At 37.9% G+C, this 27,533-nt stretch overlaps 1 protein-coding gene across 1 annotated transcript; it reads right to left on the bottom strand.

The window, feature by feature from the left end:
• Positions 1 to 27,533, bottom strand: LOC149173794 (QWRF motif-containing protein 2-like). Its single transcript, XM_089424741.1, has 6 exons — positions 25,289 to 27,533; positions 21,582 to 21,701; positions 19,224 to 19,340; positions 18,857 to 18,946; positions 551 to 658; positions 1 to 466 (listed from the first exon to the last, which is right to left on the bottom strand). The coding sequence occupies exons 1-6, from the start codon at positions 26,597 to 26,599 to the stop codon at positions 398 to 400; spliced, it is 1,815 nt and encodes a 604-aa protein (XP_089280867.1). The 5' UTR covers positions 26,600 to 27,533; the 3' UTR covers positions 1 to 397.

Here is a 27,533-nt window from a genome sequence, read left to right as displayed (position 1 = left end):
TTGATAGTTAGCCATACCTTTTCAGACTTTTCAAGGAAAGAATACCGGTAATGGAACATTTCCATTATGTAAATTTTGGCTTTGACAGCCCTGGGATACAGAGGATAAATTCTGTCATTGTCACCTAGGCTTCATCTCTTGCCTCTAGTGCTCCATTATTATTATTTTTTTAACAATCAATGGAATTTAAGCATGCAATCATGCGAAACAATGCTCAAAACTAATAAGCTATTCTACAATATAGGATTATATCAAACAATAATTAAATCATATTGAAACATCGATTTCCACCACTCAATCAAGCACCAGCAATTTCCATCACTCAATCAAGCACCACCATTGCAGAGAATTTAGAAGTACACACTAATCAGGAGCAGCAACAACAATGGCCCTTACATCATCCATTGCCCCTGCATGTCTCTCGTTTTAGTTGAATGAGAGATGCTCTCAAGCTGGATTCCTCAACCTGTTGCCAAAGTTAGTTAATTATGTCATATTCATTGCTACCCAAAATGATACCGCAAGAAATTATGAAACATTGTCCCATTACCTCCAGTGCCCCAGTTGTAGCTAATAAATCCTTGCATTCATCCAGTAATGCTCTCTCTTGTGCAACTGCTGCTGCAAGCTCTGAGACCAAAATGCTCATATCCTCTATCTGAAACAACATATCATACCTATCTGGTTATGGAATCAATTTGATAAGATACTTACCATACACAGTGAGAATTGTTATCATGGCCATGGATAATTCCATAGCTTTTGCAGGATATATACACATGGAAATAGAGATACTATTTCAAAATTGTTATAATGGCCCTAATTGATTCCACAAGCTTTGGCACATGCATAATAATGGCTATAATTTATTCCAAAGCTTTTGCGAGATATATACATATGTATATATTTACGTATATGCATAAGCACATGCATAATTATGTTTCCCCTTGCTTGCATCACTACGTCTGTGTTTTATTATGTGTCAGTTTGCAAGCATGCTTGTAAATGCACAAGTCCAATATATTTAATTTTCAAGCCCTTCACTCTGTTTGTATCCATATACACGGTAAAATAGCATGCAATAATATAACATGGCACTGCAATAATATGAAGATGGATCAAAATGGTAAATGGAAATGAATGAAAAACATATATCAGTTTGGATGATTGTAACATGTCTAACATGTCTGTACAAAAGTCTATATATATGTATCTATAGACATACACTCATTCATTATGTGTATACATAGAATGTGTTCATTGCTGATTACAAGCTTTACACTGGGAAATTCCTGCTTGTTATGGGCATCCTTAGGTTGTAGATTTGATTTATTAGATAGTGTAGTTACAAAGCCAATGAAAAAACTTATGCTTGTTATGGAGATTCTTAGCTACTAAATTGTAGATTTAAGTTGTTAAAGGACTCAGCTACAAAGTCAAAATTGAATTTGTGACTAGGCTCCAGGATGATCTGAATTTACAATTGAGTTAAGCCTAAGGCGATCAGCACAAAATCACTAAGCAAGTTCACAGTTGACAGTTCACATATTCATTGTGTTCTCACATAGGATTTGTTCAATCGCATGGTACAAATTTATAATGGAAACACTCTTTCCTGTTACAAGATCACTTAGTAAGTTGACATAATCATTGTGCAGACACATAGGTTCTGTTCATCGCACAGTACAAATTTATAACGGAAACAATTCTGCTTGTTACAAGATCACTGAGTGACCTTACCTCAGAGCAGAGCCCTGTAATACATTTCAGGAACTTTATGATTAGAAAAAAATCAACTTGGTCCCTTAGCTGACATACATACTCATGTGTATGTGTTTGTATACTTGTACGATCTCCACTATTAGTAATGTGCAGGAAAGCTATTCGTTTTTAGCCAAAAATATACTTTTGGAGAATGGAGATACGTAACATTTTATTGATTATCATTTACTTGTGAAACCGTTATTTTTTAAGTGTGTGCCATTCATATTGCATGTTGATGAGAAGCACCGAATTTTTAGATTTTCTTGGATTATAAATATAAAAAAGGCGCCATTTTATGAAGTTGAGGATGTCTGAAGGTGCATTGCGTATAAATTTGAATTTCATAAACTATAAATTTTGCAAGTTTAACACGTGCGTACGGGAAAATATGAGTTCCAAACCATAATCTCATCCTGAAAAGTTGACTCCTCGATGTTCTCTAAACTACAGTCAAATGCTACTGTAAAAATCATAGGCGGGCAATTAAGGGTAGATTTCATTTCTTGACTATGTTTTAACTATGCTTTCTATTGGTCAACCAAGGACCAAACACTATGGAGAAATAACTCACACAAATTAAAGAGAGAGACAACAAACTTTATATAGTAAAACAACAAACTTTATGGTGTAAAACCTTTAAGGAGGGAAACATCTACAAAACAAGTTGTAAAATTGTCTAGGCAAAATGATATATCTGGTAGATCATTCTATTCTCCATTATATGACATCACAGTGATGTTTGGTCATTATCGGCAAATGGCCCTTCCTAATCTCTTAAGAGAGATTGTGGACAAATGAGGTGAAAAGTCATAGATCAAATTTCATGAATACCTACCTAGAATAGGACCTTGGAGATAATCTATGGACAATATGGAATTAGATAAGTACAATAGTACATTAAAGACATACATGACTAGTATATTAACCTAAGTTCTACACAACCTCCTAGTATGTTGACATCCCCCTTAAGAACAACTTGGGATAGGAAGAAGGATTTACAAAGTGATAGAAGGGGGAGGAGGCATGCCCATCCTTCTCTTATTGACAACTTCCTTCACATCTAACATAGATAAAAAATGTAGAAGAATGTCCTATCAAGGGATGCTTGTACATTAATGTTGAATTGGATACTGAACAAGCTAGAAGAAAAGTTGTGTAGAAGATGGTAATGTTGAGATGAAATTGATTTGACAAAAAAACTGCAAATGTCAAAGATTAAGAGTGCTCCAACCAACCAAAAATCAATACTCCAAACAACACATGCTAAGATGGTGTCCCATTACAAAAGATACACAACTGAAGGCAGAGAAAAGAGGTTTACATCAACACTACAAAAAAAAAACTAAAGATATTGAGGCTTGAAAGATTAAGGCAGATGCTCTAAAAGTAAAAAAGATTACAATGATCCACAAGAATGCTTCAGCAACTAAAGAATACTAGAGAATAACAAGATGATCTAAAGAGTGTATCAAAACAAAAGAGCGTGTCGAAACTCCTCCAAAATGACATGGTCACAAGTGTAGAACTAGCAAAGCCATCAAGATGATGTCGGGAAAACCAAGAACAATGGTGTAAATAATTTTAACAAAAAACTTTACAAAACCAAAGTTATATATCCCTTTAACAATGGGCAACAATGATAAACTATGAGTATGATATTCATATCTAAGGTAAACAAAAAGGCATATTTTGATGAAACAAAAGATAAATTTGACCAAAAACACAACCTTAGATATTATGGAATAATGATAAACTATGAGTATGATATTCATATCTAAGGTAAACAAAAAGGCATATTTTGATGAAACAAAAGATAAATTTGACCAAAAACACAACCTTAGATATTATGGAATGATCAAAATTCCTCTATGATACATGATTTTTTCCAAAAATGAACATGAGCGATAGGGTCTGATTTTAGAATTGAAAGAAGGTTCCTAAAGCTCTTTAATACTCAAGATGTCTATTACCAAGCCTACTCATGCTAGTGAACATATAAATTCAACATACACTCAGAAAAGCCTCTATAACTATTACGAGCTACCCCAATCTTTGAACAAAAAAGGAGTTCAACTCATTGGAAATCATGGATGACCAACTAAGGAGTGAACACCATAAAGAAATAACTCACACACATCCAAATAAAGATCTTGGACCATTATTAAGGTGAAAAGTCATAGAACAAGTGTTACGAATACCAAGAATAAGGGACTATCAAATAATTTAAGTACAAACCACATCATTAGGCACACATGGCGAGTAAATTAGACCTACATGGTCTTAACCAAGCCGTTAATGTCTAATATCTTAATAACTACCTATTAGGAGAAAGTGACATCTTTATTAACCTCTACTAGATCAATTGAAGTACGGCCTTACGATATAACCATATCAAATTTGGGAATACTATTTAAAAATAGCACCTAAAGCTCTTCACATGTGTTAACAACTACATCATTCTTACATTATGCACACCCTTAAAAAGTAAGGGGTGTAAGGAGTTGGTCTTTATTCATTCACAAATGTTATGACTGCTAAGAAAATAAGGGACCATCAAATAACTTACAAATGCATCACACTAAACCCAGGTTGATCTTAACCAACCTCTAATGTATAATATCATAATGACTACCAAATTAGCATCCTTATTAACCACTAACCACTACTAGATCAAGTGAAATACAAAGATATAAAAACACTCAATGAGACAACCATATTGAATTTAGGAATATATTTAAAAATAACACCTAAAGCTCTTTGCATGTCGCAAACTACATCATTCTTACATTGTGCATGCCCTTGGAAAGAAAAAAGTGGGGCATGGTCAAGCACATAGCACATTCCACTCCTATTTTATAAAATGATGGGGAGACAACTAGGGGAATAGTTTTCCCTGAGTTTTGGGAGAAACTCATGGAAACATTTCCCCAAATTGGAAAATGTTTTTAGGGTTTCCCAATAACCCATGAAGATAAAACAAAGATGAGCTATAAAGCTTTGAGTAGTCTATGACCTTGGTAATTAATAATCATATTAAATTTTTAAAATAGAAAAAAAAATAAAAATAAAAAAATAAGGAAGAATGATAAAAAAACTAAGATAAAAAATTAATAATAAAATAAATAATAATATCACTTTTATTTAAATTTTTAGTATTACTATTTATTGTTTCACAATTTTTGAGAATATTCCCATCTAAAATTCATAAACCATTTAAAATTCAAAATTAACAAAATTATAATATTTTTATCACAACAATAAATTTACATAAAATAAATTATTATTATTAAAAATTTTCCATTCTTATTTTTATATTTTTACCATTAACTTGCGTTCATTGTAACACACTACAATTGCACGTGCTAAAACGTATCATACTCTACAATAATTACACATAGATTCATGTATAGGTCTGAGAATAGGTGTGTGTGATTTTTATCAGCTGTGTGTGTCTAAATCTATGTGAATCTGCGCGGAAATGCTTGCTCTGTGGTGTAATTTATATCAAAGAATGAGTACGATTGTATGTTTGATTTTTAAGTTTTAAAATATCAAACAATTACGCTGTAAGGCGTTTATATGTTGGCCCATTCATTGTTCGTAGGTTCCTTCGCCACATTTGTTAATTGTATGATATCTACAATCAGCGATTTTGTATGTGGTAGCAGCGATTACTGCGTCTGGTCGACTTGCTGGCATTTAACCTCCAAGATTGTGTGGTTGAGGTTCGCCCATTCATTGTTCGTAGGTTCCTTCGCCACGTTTGTTGATTGTATCATATCTACAATCAGCGATTTTGTATGTGGTAGCAGCCCTTACTGCGTCTGGTCGACTTGGTGGCATTCAACCTTCAAGATTGTGTGGTTGAGGTTCGCCATTCATTGTTAATAGGTTCCTTCGCCACATTTGTTAATTGTTAATCAGCGATTCTGTATGTGGTAGCAGTGATTACTGCGTCTGGTCGACTTGGTGGCATTTAACTTTCAAGATGGTGTGGTTGTGCTAATATTCATGGGCACAAAACATTATTTTGCAGTATGATTTCTCCAATTTTATGGGCGACGGTCCACTCTTGGTTTTTGTTGAGGGTTACCCAAATCAAGTATCAGGTTTGAGAATCCTAACCAGGTTCTTAAGCTTATTTGTTTGGAAATAATAATTCCGACCACCACTTTAAACACATTCACAATTATCATATTTGCCCAGTCAAGCATTACACGGTTGTGATACACATCAGAGGTTAAAGCATTCTATGAAGTTTATTAATTAGATATGGGAAACATTCATTTCGCGAAGGTTGCCCACATTCCACAACTTCTGCAAGTTTAGAAAATCATTTACTATATAAAATCTTTCTTTGTCGTAATTAATGTCAAATTCGTATATTAGGATAAATATGCAAGTAAAAGTCATTTGTAATTTTGGGCATGTTGAGCAAGTTAGGGAGTCAGAGAGTGTGTGAAATAGTGAAGAGAAAATCGTGGAGGAAATATTGGTGGGCGCGTAAACACATAATTTATTTATGTTTTGACATATAATGTAAAATGTGGTCAGTTGTCTTATGGTTTTAATTTTACATGAGTAAATTTCCCCAATCTCTTTTATTTTATTATGTTTTGCCGTTAATGAACTCTGTGTTTTTAATTAAGTCCCTGTGTGATATGCTCGCAGCAATCTAAGATTTACCTTTCCGCAACTAAAGTTGACCTTGCCTACTTTGCCGCAACGGATTTCTCAGTTCCTTTGCCCTCGTAAAAATTTTCCAACATGGTATCGTAGTGGGTTAAACTTTGTTAGTGTAAAAGCAAGCGTTTTTACTAGCAGCCGAAATTTGTTTTTGAGGGTAGAATTTTTGAAGCGTATATACCAGCGGGTAGAAAGTTTTTTTTTACACTCAGAAATTGAAACATCAAGCACAAGCTTGACTAATCATCAAATACCTCAATTTAATGGCAAAAATCATGATTATTGGGCTATTACAATGAAGGCCCTATTTTCGTCTCAAGACATTTGGGATTTGGTGGAGAATGGTTTTTAAGAACCAGCGGATAGAGCAACATACAATGCCTTGTCTCAAGTATGTTGAAATTTGGTACCGGAGGACAGGTGGTTCCCTAAGGCTTTGATCTTTGGCCTAGGGAAAAGTGTCCAAAAGAATTTAATTTTTCTCCTAAAGTAACTTTATAATTTTTATAAAGTTAAATCTAATTTGAAAAGTGACTTTAAGTGATAAAGTTACTAAGTCTAATTTTAAAGTGACTTTATAAAGTCAATGAAAAATTAGAAAGGAAAAGTGACTTTGGAAATAAATGACTAAGTGGGTCTTTATTAAAGTGGGGTGAATTAAAAAATAGAAAGTGAGATTTAAATGAGCATTTAATCTCAGCCATTGATCTAAATCTATTTCAGCCATTGGATTTAGGGATCACCCAAAAGTCATTTAGGGTTGGGTTAAGGGAGGAAAAGGTGGAAAAAGATCATTCATTCTTTCATGAGCAGATTGGGAGAAGGAGAGCAAGAGAGCAAGGGAGATTTCTGGACAAGGAGGAGAAAGAGGCAGCAGTTTGGCACACACACCAAGGCAGCACTTCAGCAAATCCGAACAGCATAAAGAACAAGCAGAAAAAGGCAGTTTTGTGAGCAAAATAGTGAAAAAAAATATTTTTCAGCACGAATATCGAGGAGGCGATTTTCTGCACTTTTTCCGAGGGCTGTCCGTACAAGTCCGTACGGCCGTCCGTACAGTCCGTACATCCGTACGTCCGTACAGTCCGTACATCCGTACGGTCCGTACAGCTCTTCCAGCATTTTTCAGATTGTCGTTTGGGCTGAAAACAGATAAGTTTTGCTTGCTGGAAAATTTCTGTTTTGCTGATTTTTTGCTGAAAAATTTTCTCTGTAAAAGGCATTTTCCAGAAATAAAGAAGAGCTCTCAAACCGGTTTTCCCCAAGAGTTGTAGGGGGTTTTTCCAGGGTCAAGTTGACCAAAAATCACTGAGTTTAAATGTGTTTTAATGGCTGTTTTAATTGCTGATTTTTTATTTCTGCAATTTCCAGCACTCTGAAAAAATTTCCAGAATTTGTGTTTTCAGCAATATTTATTTTTTCAGTCTGTTAAATGTATGGCTATGGGAATGGGCATTTAACTATATGGGAGAAATAAGGTGAAACTGAAAACCGGGGTGGGAAACAGAAAATTTTTACATGGTATCAGAGCTTGAGTGCTGAAGGGCAGTTTGGGACAGCAAAAGAGAAAAAATACAGCTGCTGATTTTTTCACTCAGAAAATTCCAGCAAGCTGATTTTTCATAAACAGCAGTTTTATCTTTACCACAGCAGTGCTATTTTTCAGTTTTAGGACAGCAAGATGTCATTGGGATTGAGGGTGGAGGATAGGTTGGATGGACATACAAATTACAGCGTTTGGAAGGAGAGAATGCAGAGTATCTTTGAGGAGGCAGAAGTCTGGGATATCATGGTGCATACAGCACAGCACCCTGTTGTTGTGCCTACTGATGCTACTCAGTTGGCAGCTTATAATAGAAAGAACAACAAGGGTAAGAGGTTGATTCTAGACGGAATCAAAGACCATTGCATTCCTCATGTGAGAGGAAAGAGCAATGCCCATGAGATGTGGACAGCATTGTCCAATCTCTACCAGAGTACCAATGAGAACCGGAAGATGGTCCTGAAGGAGAAGCTGAAGAACATTAAGATGGGGAATGATAGTGCAGCTGGATATCTCACAAAGATTACCAATGTGAGAGATGAGTTGGCAGCGATTGGAGAGGCCATTCCATCCACTGAGTTGGTGCGTATTGCAGTGAATGGCCTCCCCCGTTCATGGTTGAACTTTGCTGATGGGGTTTGTGCACGTGAGACCCTTCCCACATGGGAGAGGTTTTGGGATGATTGTATACAGACAGAGATCAGGAAAGGACAGCTTGGGGCAGCCAAGCCAGTTGAGCAGGATGAGGACGTAGCACTGGTGGCAGGAGGCAAGAAAGGCAAAGGGAAGAAGCAGGCTTCCACAAGCGGTGGTGGAGGCAAAGGCAAAGGTAAAGGTAAACAGGGTAACTCACAAAAGGACTATTCCAAAGTGAAGTGTTGGAATTGTCAGAAGATGGGACACTATGCAGTTGTGTGTCCGGAGAAGAAGAAGAAGAAGGGGAAGACCCAGGATGTGGCAACGTCAGCTGAGATTGAGGACTTTGCAGGTCGTTTTGACCGGGAGTTTGCGTTCACTACATGTGAGTCCTCTAGTGCAGGATCACCTGCCACACAGGTTCAGAGGGAGCATGCTTTTCCCTCGATTAGCGGAGCATCTACAGGTATCTGGTATGTGGACAGTGGGGCTTCACGTCACATGACAGGAGTCCGGGAGTACTTCTCAGAGCTTTCAGAGAGTGGCACTGATATTGAGGTAGTACTCGGTGATGACAGAGTTGTTAGAGCAGTCGGGGTGGGGACAGTGACATTTCAGAGGGAGTCCAAACCTCCCTTGAAGGTGTCAGAGGTTCTTTATGTGCCAGGGATGAGGAAGAACCTCATATCTGTCTCAGCGTTGGAGGACAGAGGATATGAGGTACTGTTCAGGGAAGGACAGGTGTTGATGTATCCCAGGGGCTCTCCAGCTGATTCAGCTAGAGTGATAGGTGTACGCCATGCAAAGGTGTACAAGTTTGCATTCCAGCCCCCTTTGGCATTGAGCTGTAGTACCGACAGCAGAGCTAGCAGTTCTGAGCTATGTGAGATTTGGCACCGCAGGATGGGGCACATGTCTCATGGAGCCTTGAGGACATTGCGGGAGATCACTACAGGTGTGCCAGATTTCAGTACTGATCACCATGATACTTGCAGAGGTTGTGCGATGGGCAAGTTTGCCAAATCCCCTTTTCCCAGCAGTGACAGCAGAGCGACGGGGATACTTGATTTGATTCATTCCGATGTGAGCGGTCGGATGTCTCATGTTTCCTTGAGTGGATATGAGTACTATGTCTTATTCATTGATGATCACTCCAGGAGGACCTGGATTTATTTCTTGAAGACCAAGAGTGAGGTCTTCAAGTGGTTTCAGGAGTTCAGAGCTCTTGTGGAGACTCAGACAGGTCGAAAGATCAAGTCCCTGAGGTCGGACAATGGAGGAGAGTACACCCTTGGAGAGTTTGTTGACTATTGTGCAGAGGCAGGCATTAGGAGGGAGTTCACTGTTCCTTACAACCCCCAGCAGAACGGGGTTGCGGAGAGGAAGAACAGATCCATCATAGGGGCTGCCAAAGCCATGTTATATGATCAGGGGTTGCCATTGTTCTTGTGGGCAGAGGCCTGCAACACAGCTGTTTACTTGCAGAACAGGAGTCCGCATCGTGCCTTGGGGCACATGACTCCGAAGGAGGCTTTCTTTGGGAAGAAGCCTGATCTTGGTCATCTTCATATCCTTGGATGCATTACATACTCCTATATACCCAAGGAGGAGAGGACCAAACTAGAGCCCACCGCAGAGAAGGGTATCTTTGTGGGCTACAGTGAGACCTCAAAGGCCTTTCGGATTTACATTCCTGCACAGAGGAAAGTTGTTGTCAGACGGGATGTGAAGTTCGAGGAGGACAGGGCCTTTAGGAGGTCACGGGAGTTAGAGTATCTGGATCAGCCAGACCCTCAGCAGCAGTTGAGTCAGTCGCAGGGATCCAGTGGGCAGGGATCAGGAGGATCCGGAGGTACATCTATGAGGATGTCAGGTCCATCAGTGAGCAGTGGCTCGCCGAGCCAGAGGGGTGGTGCTCCGGGCAGCATACAGAGCAGTTCACAGAGCAGTTCACTAGGGAGTCCACTGATGGACAGTTCACACGGTACCTCAGCTTCTACAGGTTCAGGTGCAGGCAGGAGGACAGCAGACAGACAGTCAGGAGTTCAGGCTACTGATGGGGATGAGGAGGAGGAGTTTCATTCTCCTATGGGAGAAGCATGCTCAGGGAAGAGGAAGCCCAAGTGGCTTCAGGACACCTTGAGAGATGCCACATCTGTTGCTGAGCCGAAGAGGCCGGTCAGAGAGAGTAGACCACCTGAGAGATTTTGTAGCTATATGGCGATGGTTACCAGCATCCTTGACTCTGAGCCTTCTAGCTATGAGGAGGCAGCTAGCCAGCAGGTCTGGAGAGAGGCCATGCAGGAGGAGTATTCTTCTATCATGAAGAATGATGTTTGGGAGGTGGTGCCGAGGCCTGAGGGCAAATCCGTGGTTACTTCCAGATGGCTTTACAAGGTAAAGCATGCTGCAGATGGCAGCATTGAGAAATTCAAAGCAAGGTTTGTGGCTAGAGGGTTCTCCCAGGTAGAGGGAGTTGATTATGAGGAGACCTTCGCTCCCGTGGCTCGATATACTTCGATCCGCTCCATTATATCGATAGCAGCAGAGATGGGTTGGAAGATCCACCAGATGGATGTGAAGACCGCATTTCTCAATGGCTTCATACAGGAGGAGGTGTACATTGAGCAGCCACAGGGCTTTGAGGTGCATGGGAAGGAGTCCCATGTGTGCAGATTGAAGAAGGCCCTTTATGGCCTGAAGCAAGCTCCCAGAGCTTGGTACTCCAGGATAGATGCATACTTGCAGGGGATGGGTTTCACAAAGAGTGAGGCAGATCCGAACCTTTACTTTATTGTGATTGGTGAGGAGCCTCTCATTCTGGTGCTGTATGTGGATGACTTGATCATTACAGGTGCAGAGAGACTCATAGAGCACTGTAAGAGAGATCTTGCAGCGGAGTTTGAGATGAAGGACATCGGCTTGATGCATTACTTTTTGGGTTTGGAGGTGTGGCAGGAGGAGGGGCATTTCTTCCTGGGGCAGGGGAAGTATATTGTGGACATCCTTAGCAGATTCCACATGGAGGATTGTAGACCCATGTCGACACCGATGATCACCAACTGGAAGAAGCTTCATGCTTCGGTTTCCGAGTTGGTGGATCCCACATTGTACAGGCAGCTGATTGGTTCCTTGATGTATTTGGTCAACACCAGACCAGATATCTGTTTTGCAGTCAACACGATGAGTCAGTTTATGTGTGAGCCTAGGAAGGTTCACTGGGTGGCTGCAAAACACATTTTGCGGTACTTGCAGGGGACAGTGGATTATGGTCTGGACTACAGGCAGGGAGATGGAGTGAGATTGGCAGGATACACTGATTCTGATTGGGCAGGTTGTGCTTCTGATAGGAAGAGCACTTCAGGGTGTTGTTTTGGGTTGGGTTCAGCAGTAGTGTCATGGTTCAGCCGGAAGCAGCAGTCAGTAGCACTGAGTTCAGCGGAAGCAGAGTATATGGCAGCCAGTCTAGCTAGTTGTGAGGCCATCTGGCTTCGCAAGATGTTGTTTGGCTTATTTGGTCAGCCGTTGAGACCTTCAGTGATTTACTGTGATAATCAGAGTTGCATTAAACTCACGGAGAATCCAGTATTTCATGACAGGTCAAAGCATATCGGGATCAGATATCATTTCATCAGAGACCATGTTCAGAAGGGAGCTGTAAAGCTTGAGTATATTTCCACTGATGAGCAGGTTGCAGATATTCTTACCAAAGCCTTACCACGGGGCAAGCATGTCTACTTCAGAGACAAGATGGGTGTGGTGAGGAACACCTTCCTCGGTAAGAGGGAGTGTTGAAATTTGGTACCGGAGGACAGGTGGTTCCCTAAGGCTTTGATCTTTGGCCTAGGGAAAAGTGTCCAAAAGAATTTAATTTTTCTCCTAAAGTAACTTTATAATTTTTATAAAGTTAAATCTAATTTGAAAAGTGACTTTAAGTGATAAAGTTACTAAGTCTAATTTTAAAGTGACTTTATAAAGTCAATGAAAAATTAGAAAGGAAAAGTGACTTTGGAAATAAATGACTAAGTGGGTCTTTATTAAAGTGGGGTGAATTAAAAAATAGAAAGTGAGATTTAAATGAGCATTTAATCTCAGCCATTGATCTAAATCTATTTCAGCCATTGGATTTAGGGATCACCCAAAAGTCATTTAGGGTTGGGTTAAGGGAGGAAAAGGTGGAAAAAGATCATTCATTCTTTCATGAGCAGATTGGGAGAAGGAGAGCAAGAGAGCAAGGGAGATTTCTGGACAAGGAGGAGAAAGAGGCAGCAGTTTGGCACACACACCAAGGCAGCACTTCAGCAAATCCGAACAGCATAAAGAACAAGCAGAAAAAGGCAGTTTTGTGAGCAAAATAGTGAAAAAAAATATTTTTCAGCACGAATATCGAGGAGGCGATTTTCTGCACTTTTTCCGAGGGCTGTCCGTACAAGTCCGTACGGCCGTCCGTACAGTCCGTACATCCGTACGTCCGTACAGTCCGTACATCCGTACGGTCCGTACAGCTCTTCCAGCATTTTTCAGATTGTCGTTTGGGCTGAAAACAGATAAGTTTTGCTTGCTGGAAAATTTCTGTTTTGCTGATTTTTTGCTGAAAAATTTTCTCTGTAAAAGGCATTTTCCAGAAATAAAGAAGAGCTCTCAAACTGGTTTTCCCCAAGAGTTGTAGGGGGTTTTTCCAGGGTCAAGTTGACCAAAAATCACTGAGTTTAAATGTGTTTTAATGGCTGTTTTAATTGCTGATTTTTTATTTCTGCAATTTCCAGCACTCTGAAAAAATTTCCAGAATTTGTGTTTTCAGCAATATTTATTTTTTCAGTCTGTTAAATGTATGGCTATGGGAATGGGCATTTAACTATATGGGAGAAATAAGGTGAAACTGAAAACCGGGGTGGGAAACAGAAAATTTTTACAAAGTAGTTGTCTCAAGTAGAAAGAGGTCTGTTGAGGGACAATAGAAAGAAAGATTCAAAATCCCTGTTCTATATTTTCCAAGTAGTTCATGAAAGTATTTTCCCAAGGGTTGCAACAACAACAAAGTCCAGGTAAGCATGGGACACCCTCCAAACAGCCTACCAAGGAATGGTAAAAGTGAAGACAGCAAAGCTACAAATGCTAAGGGGAGATTTTGAAACACTTTGTATGAAAGTGTCTGATAATATAGACTCGTTTTTTACACATGTAAGTGGGTTGGTTACTCAAATCAGGTCTCATGGTAAGACACTTGAGGAAAGAGGAATAGTTGAGAAAGTTTTGAGAAGTTTGCCAGCAAGGGTTGAGGCCATTGTTGTGGCCATAGAAGAAACAAAGAATCTCTCACAGTTCTCAGTGGATGAACTTAATGCATCATTGATTTCTCATGAACATAGACTGAATAGAGCAGCAAGCTCCTCATTGGAACATGCCTTCAAGGCACAAGTAACATTTGGTCAAGGTCGAGGCAGAGGAAGATCATATACTAAAGGAAGAGGAAGAAGTCCACACAAAGATGGAAGAAGCAGCGCTTCAAGCTCAAATGGAAAAGGAAGCAATCAAAATCCGAGTCAAGGCCCAAACCAGAATCAAGCACAAGGTCAGAGGTATGATAAATCTCAAGTTCAATGTCATGATTGTAAGAAGTATGATCATTATGCAAATGAATGTCGAAAGAAACGATATGACGTTAGCAACAAGCCAAGTGTAAATTTCACAAAAGAAAATCAGAACCATGATAACATGTTTTTAGCCCAAGAAAAACAAAGTGATATATGGTATCTAGATTTAAGGTGTAGCAACCACATGTCAGGAAACATAGAAATGTTTTCCAATCTAGATGAAAATGTGAAATCTGAAGTGACATTAGGGACTGATAGCAAAGTCTCTATCATGGGAAAAGGAAGAGTTAATATCCTAACAAAGAAGGGGGAGAAGAAGTACATCTCAAATATTTACTTTGTCCCCCGTCTGAAGCATAACCTCATAAGCATTGGACAGCTCATGCAAAAGGGCTACAATGTCTTTTTCAAAAATGATGAGTGCACAATTTTGGATAGCCCTCCAAACAGACAGCTGATTGCAAAGGTCTAGATGACAAACAATAGAATGTTTCCCCTAAAGATAAGATCAGATTTGAAAAAATAAGGTGCACAAGCACAACTATCAATGAATTCACAAGAGGATGGAAGAAAAGATGTAGCTGTCACACAAGTGAACTATCAAGCAGAGGTCAAAGATGAAAATTGGTTATGGCATTTGAGATTTGGACATTTCAACTTTGTAGGTTTGAATTTGCTGCATAGGAAAGGCATGGTGAAGGGTTTGCCACTCATAGAAAAAACGGACAGCCAATGTGAAGGATGTATCTTGGGCAAGCAACATAGAGAGACATTTCCAACAGGAAAGTCAGTGAGGGCAAAGGCATCTTTGGAGATTGCCCACTCAGATTTATGTGGACCAATGCAGACACCATCAATTGGTGGCAGCCACTATGTATTGACATTCATAGATGACTATACTAGGAAGACATGGGTATATCTCCTAAAACAGAAAAGTGAAGTGTTTGAGCACTTTCGCCAATACAAGGCTCTTATTGAGAAGCAAAGTGGACACTACATCAAAGTCCTCACGACTAACAGAGGTGGCAAATATATCTCAAATGATTTCCTTCAATTTTGCAAGGAGCATGGAATTCACAAGCAATTTACAAGATATACACCTCAGCCAAATAGTGTAACAGAAAGGAAGAATATGACCATTATGGAGATGGCAAGGAGTATGTTGAAGGCAAAGCATTTGCCAAATGATTATTGGGCTGAAGTTGTCGCATGTGCATCGTATATCTTGAATAGATGTCCAACCAAAAGCGTCTAGAACATAGTTCCTGAAGAGGCATCGAGTGGAAGAAAGTATAGTGTCATTCACATGAGAGTTTTTGCTTGTGTGGCATATGCACATGTCCCCAATGAGTTGAGGAAAAAGTTGGACATCAAGGGGGAGAAATGTATATTTGTTGGATACAATGATGAATCCAAGGCATACAAAGCTCTACATTCAATCAACCAAGAAAGTCATAATCAGCGGAGATGTGCAGTTCATAGAAGACGAAGCATGGGATGGAAGTTTAGAGAATATAGTCAATGTGAAAGCATGTATACCAAGCAATTCCTCAACAGTGACTCCCTCTACTCCTATTCAAGCACAACAAAGCAAGCAGCAAGGAACACCATCAACAAATAATAGAACATAGTCACACAGTCAAGCAAGTGTTTCTCCAAGCACGCTGCAAAGCGCAACACCAAGTGGCATATCAAGCCTATATTCAGCAAGCATAAGAAGACCAAAATTCATAAATTTGAATGAAATATATGAGCAAGATGAAGTTGATAGCAACACTGGCCTGAATTCATTATTTTCTTTGTTTTGTCATGTAGATGACCCAATCCACTTTGAAGATGCAGTCAAAGAAGAAAAATGGGTTGCGGCAATGGAGGAAGAAATAGAAACAATAGAAAGGAATGACACATGGGAATTAGTGGACTTGCCGCAAGGAAAACAAGTCATTGGAGTGAAGTGAGTCTATAAGACCAAGAGCAATGTCGACAGTAAGATTGAAAGGCACAAAGCAAAGTTAGTTGTCAAAGGATACAAGCAGCAACATGGAAGAGACTATGAGGAGACGTTCGCACCAGTCGCGAAGACGGTGCGTACAGTTGTGGCGATTGCCACGCAACATAAATGGAAAGTGTATCAAATGGATGTAAAGTCAGTGTTCTTGAATGGAGTGTTGAAAGAGGAAGTGTATGTTGTGCAACCGCCTGGTTATGAGGTAGAAGGCCAAGAAGACAAAGTTTATCGATTGAGAAAAGCTCTTTATGGGCTAAAGCAAGCACCGCATGCATGGTACGACAGGATAGATGCCAACTTGTTGGACAATGGTTTCGACAAATGTGACGGCGAGCCTGCTCTCTACATCAAAGAGAATAATGGTAAGATTCTCATCATTGTCTTATATGTAGATGATTTAATTTTTACACGCAGTGATGATTTTCTCATTGTTGTTTTCAAACAAGTCTTGAAAAATGAATTTGAAATGACTGACTTGGGGTTGTTAAGATATTTTTGGGCATAGAAGTGAAGCAGACAGAAAATGGCATTTTTATTTCTCAAGCAAAGTATGTAGCTGGAGAGGTTTAATATGCAAAACAACAAGCCTGCACCAACTCCAACTATCATGGGGTTGATGTTGAGAAAAGAAGATTGCAGCAGCAATGTCAATCCGACATTATACAAAAGTATGATAGGCAGCTTGATGTCTTTGACTAGGCCGGATATAATGTATGCAATGAGTTTGGTGACGAGGTTCATGGAAACACCCAAGGAGACACATTGGCAAGCAACAAAAAGAATTCTAAGATATGTTAATGGGATAAAACAATATGGTGTTTTGTACACCGCAACAGATGATTTTAAGCTGGTTGGTTACACCAATAGTGATTAAGCAGGAAATGTCGATGATAGAAAGAGCACATCAAGATATATTTTTCATTTGGGCTCTGGAGCCATTTCATGGGCCTCCAAAAAGTAGCGAATAGTGTCATTGTCAACAGCAGAAGCTGAATATGTCGCCGCAACAGCGACAGCATGTCAGGCAGTTTGGATGAGACAAATGTTGAGGAATCTTTACCGCGACCAAGAGGGAGCGACAACTATTTTCTGCGATAACACATCCGCAATTGCATTGTCAAAGAATTTGGTCTTTCACAAGAGGACCAAGCATATTGATGCTAAATATCATTTTATTAGAGAGTTGATTAACAATGATGAAATTGTGTTGCAGCACTGCAGGTCACAGGAACAATTTGCTGATATTTTCACAAAGCCATTGGCATGTGAAAATTTTGTTTATCTCAGAGATTGTCTGGGAATTGTCAATGGCGGTAGTTGTGATTAAGGGGGAGTGTTGGAAATAATAATCCCAACCACTGCCTTAAACACACTGACAACCATCATGTTTGCCTAGTCAACCACTATACGGTTGTGATTTTGTTTGCACGCAGAATGACAAAAGTCAAAACAAAAGTTCAGAGCATACCATTCCACAACACATCACAGAGGTTAAAGCATTTAATGAGGTTTATTAAATAGATATGGGCAAACATTCATTCCGCCACTGTTGCCCACACTCCACAACACCTTCAAGTTCAGAAAATCATTTACTATGTAGAATCGCCCATGTTGCGTATTAAATATTTTCTCTACCATGTAATTAATGTCAAATTCGTATGTTGGGATAAATATGCAAGTAAAAGTCATTTGTAATGTTGGGCATGTTGGGAAAGTTAATGAGCGAGAGTCTGTGAAATAGTAAGGAGAAAATCATGGAGGAAATATTGGTGGGCGCGTGAAAACAATTTTTACGGAATTTTATAGAAATTTACTCTGCAACCCAATATTAAATAAATCACAATAGGTTTGTTGTGCTTTTAACTTAGAGCTGCAACCTCCATTTATCAAGCGAATGTAATTTCTTTATGTTTTGACATATAATATAAAATGTGGTCAGTTGCGTTATGATTTTATGTAAGTTATGATTTTAATTTTACATAATCGAATTTCTACAACCTCTTTTATTTTACTCTATTTTGCCGTGAATGAACTCTTTGTTTTTAATTAAGTCTATGCGTGGTTGATATCCTCGCCGCAACCTAAAATTCACCTTTACCTTTTCACAACTGCACTTGACCTTGCCTACTTTGCCGCAACCGATTTCTTAGTTCCTTTGCCCCACTAAAATTTTTCCAACAGTATTTTGCACGACCACTTTCTCGTATTTTACAGACAACTAAGCCAATCAGATATAGCGGGGACTTAATTCTATGTATTGTAATTCTTCAATTTCCTTAGCTTAACAAAATAAGTGTCCTGGAATGCTACCTTCTTATCAATATAAGAACAATAAACAAAACTAAGTTATTCAGAAAAACTGGTCACTTCAACCAGGTTGGTAATAAATATGTCAATTTGAACATAATGCAATGAAAGCAATCTGCATAACGCCAACAGCGAAGCAAAAGGGTGTTGAGTTAAAAGGATAAAACCTTCAAGGGGCTAATTGCAAAAATTCAAGGAAAATAACATCACAAAGAATCTACTCTATCAGGTTTTTCCAGCTATCATTTCTTAACGGCTAAAGCGAGGCATTGAATCTCTACCAATCAAGAGTAAGAAAAATGGGATAGTTTGCCTAACCTTGGGAAGCAGACTACATATAGAGGAGCTAATTGGCCCCATTACATTCACTGCTGAATTGAGAGCTTCCTTCACCTCTCGGATGTCCGCCTGTGCATTAACTCGACTCATTAAAATGCTTCCTTCACATATTTCAATAACTAGACCATGTTAACAATCATCAAGAAAGAATACAAGAGAACCATTTACTGCAATTCAGGTTTTCAATAGATAAAACGCCTATAATAGGCTTCCTAACAATTCAAATTTGACCATATCTTCACTGTATTGCATGATCTGTTATGTTCCAGATTGCTTCCGAGACACAATCTGTGTAACAAGTGTGTAACAAAATAGTCTACAAGGAAAAGTAACCCAAAGTCTATACCTTTACTCCATCAGTGATCGGAACTCGGACTGTGGCTGCCTCTAAATCTTTAATGGCACCTGAAAGGGCGTCGCGATGATCTTGTTCTAGCAATGCCCAGTCTTCTAGATAAGGCTTCTGAAATTATACACATACCATCCATATCAATAAGTTCTCAAGCAAATCTGAAATAGACAACCAACTCATTCCTCAATTGCCTATATCCAATTTTTTCAGATTCTCAATTGCCTATATCCAAATTTCTCAGAATTGACTTTTGTAAATAATTTAGATATAAATCTTAATCTTCTCATGAGGAGACTGTGTTCCATCAATTTTCCAAAATTTTGGGCATCAAAACCACTCTCATTTGATTTATTGATTCGTTATTTTTTAATAATTATTAAACAGATTTCGGCTGTTATTTATTCAACTAGAAAGTATCAATGTCGGCTCTGCTCAGGGTTGAATTTCAAAACAAATTTGTTTATCAAATCAGGCGGTTTTCACACCTCTCCTACTAGTTTTCAAAGCTTCCATAAAAGATTTTAACAGTTTTACAATATTTTTTAACTGTATTTAACAGACAGATCACCCCATGACTAAAAGGCAAATCACCCCGAACAATCTGCCCTTCAAATTCTATCCCTGGCTCTGCTGATTTAAGTGTTGAAGTCAAATCTTACTGTGTGACTAAAGCAATTGAATTTGAGATATATATTGGGAAATGTGCCTTGTCTTGCGCATACCGTTGGGAGAACAGTGGGACCAAGCAGGGTGTATATTTGGTTCACAAGCACACATTTCGTTTCAAACAGAAAGCATCCAAACATCATGTTTCCCTCTTCTTTTTCTATTCTCTTCTGTAGGCCTTTTCAATGTTCATAATCAGGTAGAGCAACAGCTAGACAACTGAACAATAATAGAGCCACGCAGAATGTTACATGAGATCGACTTCATTGGGTTCAACTTAAAAATTAGAAGAACACCTGACCTATTTACACCTAAGCAAAACATTAGCCAGTTCAATTTGTGCTGTTTAATTTACAAACGAAAATTACATCATGGAAGTTGTTTAATTACTGAATTTTTACCAATTATACATTGAACAAAAGCTTGAGAAGGGTTTCTCTTATGCTATCTGAGATGAATCTTATAATGTGGTTCTTTATAACCATCTATATGTTTGTTGTGATGCTACATAAAACTTCTCAATAACGTGATGACCTTATTTGCAGACTTCCATTGGATACTTCCAGACTTTTTTATTTTAATCAAATTATGATACTGTATCATTTTTTCTTTTTCTTGAAAATACAGGTATCTGTTCGCCATGTACTAATCTGACAGGATCCAACAATACCTTTCTCTAATGATCTTCCCACAGGTCTAACTGTAGTCGCTCAAAATTTGAAATGCCATCTAATTTTTATTAGCAAAAGAGATCACAATCTATCTTCTTAAGGGTGTATGCCTGCAAAGAATTTTAGGACAGCATATTGCACTTGACATTAACTCATTAAGTAAAAAATAATTCAATATTTTGATCTACTAAATTTTATTGTCAATTGAATAGACTAGAACAAAAAATGAGTGTTCAGGTCTGAGTGTACTTAGTTAATACGGATATAATATTGAGGAAGGAGTCATATTTGGTCAAAGATATTTATTCCACGTGAAGTGCTTTTTGACATGAACTTTGTAAGAAATATATATATAAAAAATATCCTTTAACAACAGCCAAAGCCAGAACCTCCCAGATATTACTTAGAAGTTAGAACAGCTTTTCTATCAAAGGGCATAAATGCTTACAGCCTTTCGGTTATGTTTATTTTTGAATAACATCGAAGTCGTAAAATTCAACATAGAGTTGTGTAGGAATTATTTTGCTTTTGTCTTCTTTCCATTGATGTTACTGCAGACTAATGTTAATTTAAATCTATAAAGTTTTACAGAATTGTTTGGGTTTTGTTCATAAATCCACTTTATAGTCCAAGACATCTATCTTTAAGGGTTCACAAAATTTGGGCTTTGAATTCTTTATAAAATTATCATTTTTTTAGCTTAATCATTCAAGATAATCTTAATTAACATAATTTTTTTGTTATTTTACTTTGAATTTTGTGGTTTTCATAATACTTCAAATTTCAGAACACAAGAAACATCAATGAACTACCGTGTGAGCCTCTAAAAATACCATTTTAAAAGAAATAATAAAAAATATATTTAATTCCCCTAAATATCCAATCATTGAACTCTTATATCAAGACTCAAAAGAAAGATATCAAAATATGGAATTCCAGAATTTTTATGAAGAAAATGTTTAAGAAACCAATAGAATATACTGAGTTAAAACTTAATATAGGTTAGAAAGCTCACTTGTTCTGAAAGAACAGACCTCAACTTGTTTGCATGCATTGCCTTGTGCAGCTCTATGCGCTTCAGTATAACTGAGTCTTGCAGTTCTGAAATTTTTGTCCATGCACCATAAAGCATTTTCTGTTCCAAAGATTAAAGCTCAAGCTTCAGTTCATTAAGGGGCTAGTGTCTGTAACATAAGCATGAAAGGAACAATTTCAAGAATATTAATACTAATAAAATAAATAATACTGAAAGGAAAATATCATCTGACCGGAGTTTGAATTCACTAAAGTCAAAATTCGGTTCCGTTTGAATTCACTAAAGTCAAAATTCGGTTCCTTTACTTCATTTCTCTGCAATAGCAGAAAACCCCCATTTTCTACAATCATGAAGGCCTTTCTCCCTCAAACCCCAGAGGAAGGGTCCTCTTCCAGATGAAGTAGACTTTTAGGATATGCAGCACAGGAAGAAGGGGTTTGGATTTCTTGCTGCTTGTAGACATTTGGGATATGCAACACAGGAAGAAGGGGTTTGCATTTCTTGCTGCTTGCATGGTCAATGGAAAAGGGAAAGCCCAGTTGACAGAGTAGAAGTCGGATACACATGTGGATACTATCTAGGATGTTGTGGCTTAAGTTTGAAGGTTCAATTTTTACTCCTGACAGACCATATCTTCTCTGTGCAGACTTGACCTTATATATTTCCAGACAAAATTATATCAATGTTCACAGATAGGTCAATAGAGTTAGGAAGAACAACCTTTGATAATACATTGATTCAGAATCTCACTCATTTCAATGATGCAAAGTCGCTTCCAAATGTCAAAACGTTCAATTTTTACTCATGGCAGCACATATGTTACCTGTATAGACTTGGCCTCATGTATTTCCACCTAAAAAAAGTATAATGATGTCTAGGTCAATAGAGTGGGTAAGAACTCAAAGAATACCCTTTCCCAATAGCAGAGTACCTTGAAGGATGTCTCTCACTCCAATAATTTTCAATGATACAGGGTACAAATTTACAATACATTATGTTTCCCAATTACTCACTGATGATAAAAAGAGGCCTGATTTTTTCATATAGGTTTTATCTAAAATAGTGTAATCCTACACTAAAATAACTTTTTAGCCCTTCTACATCTTCATAGCGTTGTCACAGTTATGCTTCCTTTAAATCTTGTAGGTCACTTCAATTTTTAAAGCTTCCATTTGTATATTAAAAAAATGGTTATTAAATGTTTAAAATTCTAAAAGATCCTTTTTACTAACTATTTTATTCTCTTACACTGAACATTTCCTTAAGCTTTCTAACTGTTTTTGCTTAATTCTTCTGAAATGAAGTTTACAGACTTATCTGAGTCTAGCATTAGCAATCCGACATTTTAATTCCCCCTCTTCCAATGTATTTGGTTCATTATAAAATAACGATATTTTTTTTAGAGTGAAACTACACTCTAATTATCACAAAATAGAAATGTGGCTTAAATTTGTTGGAAAAAAATCCATAATAATGAAAATGTAATTAATGATACTTCAACTACTCCCAAATCGCTAAAAGAAACTTAACTCAGTCAGTTGTTTAATCTATCAGCTTCCGTCTAATCATGTCTTCCAGTTGACCTAACACTTTGAGGCACAAATTATTTATTTAAAATGACTTTTTTTTAAATATTTATTTTTTTAAAATATTTATCTAGAGTAAAATTTAAAATGAGGGTTGGAATTGTAGAAGTTCATTGAAATTGCATAATTTGAATGTTTTAAAAATATTTTGAATACATTAAATTGATTTTATATTTAAAAATGTAATTTAAATAAAGCAAAATTATAATTTCATTAACAATTACATAGTCCAATTTTAATGATAATTACTAGGAAAAATTAAAAAAAAATTATAGAAAAAATTAAAAACATAAAATGTTTAACCTTGCCTAGCCTGCAGAAATCTATATCTTAATATTGTTTTCTAGATTATTGGTTGTGATGAGCCACTTAATTACTACATTTGCTACATTTGCTGCCTTGCCCAGCATGCAGAGATCTGAATCTTAATAATTACTACATTTGCTGCCTTGCCCAGCATGCAGAGATCTGAATCTTAATAATGTTTTCTAGATTATTGGTTTTAATGAGCAACTTAATTACTACATTTGCTGAATGTCCTCTAGATTATGGGTTTTGACCAGCAACCTTTTGTTGTAGTATTTCATTTCAAGCTCATTGTGTATTCCCAAACTATGGAGCTTGTGCTTTTATATTGAGATTTTAAACTCAAAGCTTGCTTCCTCTTTACCACCTGGCATGGAAGTGGCTGTGGCTTGTTCAGGTCTTGGAAAAATGGTTGATTAATCAGAGGCAACCTATCCATCAGCTCTATATTTTCTTTATTTTGTAGCCAAGTGTAACTCAATTACTCTCCCAGTTTCTGGGCTTAATTTAAGGAATTCGGTCTATAACATTTGCTCCAGTGTGCCTGGAATTACTGTAAATGGTCCCAGTATTACAATAATCCTGAGGGAGATGTACAGGCAATAAGTTTTACCCAAGTGGATGGATAGTCCTCTAAAGGGATTAGATTAACAGCTGTATATTTTCTATATTTGTATCAGAGTATATAAATCAACCACTCCTACTTTTGGGGCTTATTTTGAGGAATTTGGCCAAATGCCCCTGGTATTATTGTAAATGGTCCCATTAGTAAGATAATCCAAAGGGAGATGTACCAGGAATGAGTTTTGCCCACGTGGATAGATTGAAAGGATTAGATCAACAGCTAAATATTTTATATATATATATATATATTTTTTAACCAGAAAAGTCAATCGCTTTCCCAGTTTTTGGGAACATTTGTCTAAATGTGCCCAGCAATAAGATAATCCAGAGGAGATGTTCAACAAATAAGCCATGTCCACGTGAATGATAGACTCTAAAGGGATTGGATTAACACGATAATAAATGTGATTATTTGATTAGGAAGAATTTGAAGCTTCAGAGCAGCAAATTAATATTAATATTAATATATATATATATTTTTGTTTGATTTGGTGTTTGTTTTAAATAGGGTTGGAATTGTTGTTTTTTTTTAATCGGGTTGGACTACAGAGGCATGTTGTAATTTATTTGTTATATATTTTGAAAGGTTTTGTAGTTAATTGGAATTATTGAGTTATGATTTTTTCAAATTTGAATATATATTTCAGGGTTTTTTAAAATGTTAATTTATTTGCTATATTTTGAAAGGTTTTGTAGTTAATTGGAATTATTAAGTTAGGAATTTTTCAAATTTGAATATTTTAGGGTTTTTTAAAATGTTAAATTTAGTAGAAAAATTATTTTAAACAACAAATATCAAGATTTGAACAATTTTCTTTTCGCCTAATTTTAACTAAAAACTATATAAACCAAATATTATCTAAACTAAAAATATTTAAATAACACAATTAATCAATAAACCTTTTTTTAATACGAAATATTAAGTAATCAACCTAACCCAACCCACTAACAATTCAAAAATCTATTCTCTACCGTCGCTGTCAGATAAGAAAAATAGGAAAATGCAAGAGATTACTTTAAATAAGTGTCACTGTGAAAAATACAGATTGCTAATAGAGTTGTAGTTTAGTTTTAATTAAAAACAATTTAAAAATTAAAATAAATTTTATAAAAATGAAAAATCAATTGCATTTATTCCATTCCTACATACCAAGGCTTACAGAAACAGACCTCAGCAGCAAGTCTCTGTGCATTCATGACGGCCTCTGCTTTAGCATTAACAAATCGCCACTGCAAATGGCGGTTATGAAGCAAGCGAAAAAGGTGAACATCTTCTGGGCTAGCCCCCTTCTTTCCCTTCCTCCCGTCAGCACCAAAGTTGAGCAGAGATCCTGCCCCACTGCTGCGGATGATCTGAGAAGTTGCTGTAGTGGGTGGCAGTGGATGTCCCCTGGCCCTCGTTGGACTTGGTAGACATTTTAATGGAGGAGATGATGTGGGGATTATCTTTACAGGGGACATTGATGTCTGGGGCCCTGGAAAGGGTGGAGGCAGAGATTGGTTTGCAGAACCCACCCAAGGGGATGATGACGATCTTGATACCCTCCCTGACCCTAAGCCTCCTGCTGGTCTCACTCTTGCTGATATGGCGGACGAGAATTCAGCCTCTGGCATTAAAGACCGGGCATCTAATGATCCCCTGGTTCTGTTAGTTGTCTCCTGGCAGAATCTGCCCGGAACAATACTACCTTGGCCCCCACCTTCTTGACTACTCCCAGCTGCATCCCTTGCCTGAGAAGTGCATTCCGAAGACAAATTCTCTATGCTGGGTGCTTGTCTTGCGGCACCTGAATCTATTAATGCATCGCCCAAGGATCCAGAAACAGAAACAGGTCTGCTAGCGGGATTAGGTCTAAGAGTGGTCCTTGACCGGCTTTGCCCTACCCTAACGGGCTTCTCAGTGACAGTATTCACGCTCCTGATCAAAGGGTTTCCTTGGGATTTCCCAGTGTTGGGCCTTGATTGCAGATTCTCAATAGGTCTTGCATTCTCAGACTGATCACCACTTTCTCCTGGTAATGGTGCCACTACAATCCCCTTCTTCTCCTGGGCTCCTTGGCCTGTTTTATGAAGAGTGTTTACCGCTGCAGTTGGCCTCAGTGGATGCTCGTTGTTGAATTTCTCATCCTGCAATGAAACTGCTATACTCCGGAGTGTCTCTGAACTGGGTCCCAGAGTCCTTCTAGAACCCTCTGAAATGGATGCTCTGGGATCAAACCTATTGCTAGGATGTGGAGATGGCTGTCTCCTCTGGCCAGGTTGAGGACTTGTCTGTGTAGGTTTTTGAGATTGGCTCTTTGTAACAGAGGAAACAACACCAGAAACAGAAGATGAAGAAGAAATGGATGTAGACATGAACCTGGAAGTTATTTCTCTAACACGCTTTTTGGCAGCACCATTTTTCTTATCGGCCAATCCCGGGGGAAGTCTTGCAGGATTTTCATCCGATGTCTTCTGCTGGGGCACTTCACTGGATGCCATAATGAGTATAAGAGGGTATCTTCAACATAAAATTCCCTAAACAAGCCCTCAAATCATGCTCTACTATGAAGTCCTTGATTTCTTTGAGTAGCTAAATCCCCATAACTGGAATTTTGTCAATACCCAAATCCTTCCCTCAACAAAACTCACCCACAAACGCTCCTAAACAAGAAGTAGAACAACGGCATATGAATTCTTAGCATACCCAGTGAATCATTTTTCTGCTGTCCACACTGCCTAGTAGGATATAAGAAGGAAAGAAAGTCTATGAATTCTATATCTGGCCAAGAAGAAAGTCTATCAATATACCCCTAATGCATACAATTTTATAACAATGGGACTGACCCAGAGTATACACAGAACCCAGCTTGTACAAAAGCCCAGAATCCCTTGCGGCCCAATCATTCTCACCATGAAGAATGAAATTCTCAAGAATCAGAATAACTCAAATGAAACACTGCCAAAATGGATTGAGAATAACCTCCTGGACCCAATACAGGCTGTTATAAAAAAATCCGCATAACGATCATTTTATCTCAACCCTTTTTCTGGTAATATTTAAAAGAAAGGAATATATATGTAAAATTATACATACGTCTTGCAAATTTACCATGAGGATCCTTCTTTTTCCTTTGACTGTAAGTTGGAACGAAGCATTTTTATCTGTTTGCGTTGAATAAATTTCTATATGATGGCGTGGGGTCCTGGCAAGCTTTCCGCCATGAAAATAGAACAGAGTGAGGATTGATGGAAAGCAGCACATCTCTTCTTTTTATTTAGGGTGAAATTCAGAAGCGGCTCAAGACTTCCGCAGGAAAGAGAGATTGTCAAGCAATGACATTACATTTTCCCTCTTTGCTTGCGATCATGGGGTCAAATGGGCCATGGCGGCCGCACGAGGAAAGGAAATCCCACATGTAACGGCTATTTCTTG

The sequence above is a fragment of the Pinus tabuliformis genome, chromosome 4_2 (assembly GCF_031772625.1).
Source record: "Pinus tabuliformis cultivar Carrire ecotype Pingquan chromosome 4_2, CPIR1, whole genome shotgun sequence".
Classification (NCBI taxonomy): domain Eukaryota; kingdom Viridiplantae; phylum Streptophyta; class Pinopsida; order Pinales; family Pinaceae; genus Pinus; species Pinus tabuliformis.
This window is presented reverse-complemented; position numbering and strand designations above follow the sequence as displayed.

Coding starts and splice junctions, on each gene's coding strand:
- LOC149173794 (XM_089424741.1), bottom strand. CDS start 26,599: ATGGCATCCAGTGAAGTGCCCCAGCAGAAGACATCGGATGAAAATCCT. Junction 659..18,856: donor TATGTAGTCTGCTTCCCAAG/GTTAGGCAAACT, acceptor ATGTTGTTTCAG/ATAGAGGATATGAGCATTTT. Junction 467..550: donor CTACAACTGGGGCACTGGAG/GTAATGGGACAA, acceptor CTTTGGCAACAG/GTTGAGGAATCCAGCTTGAG.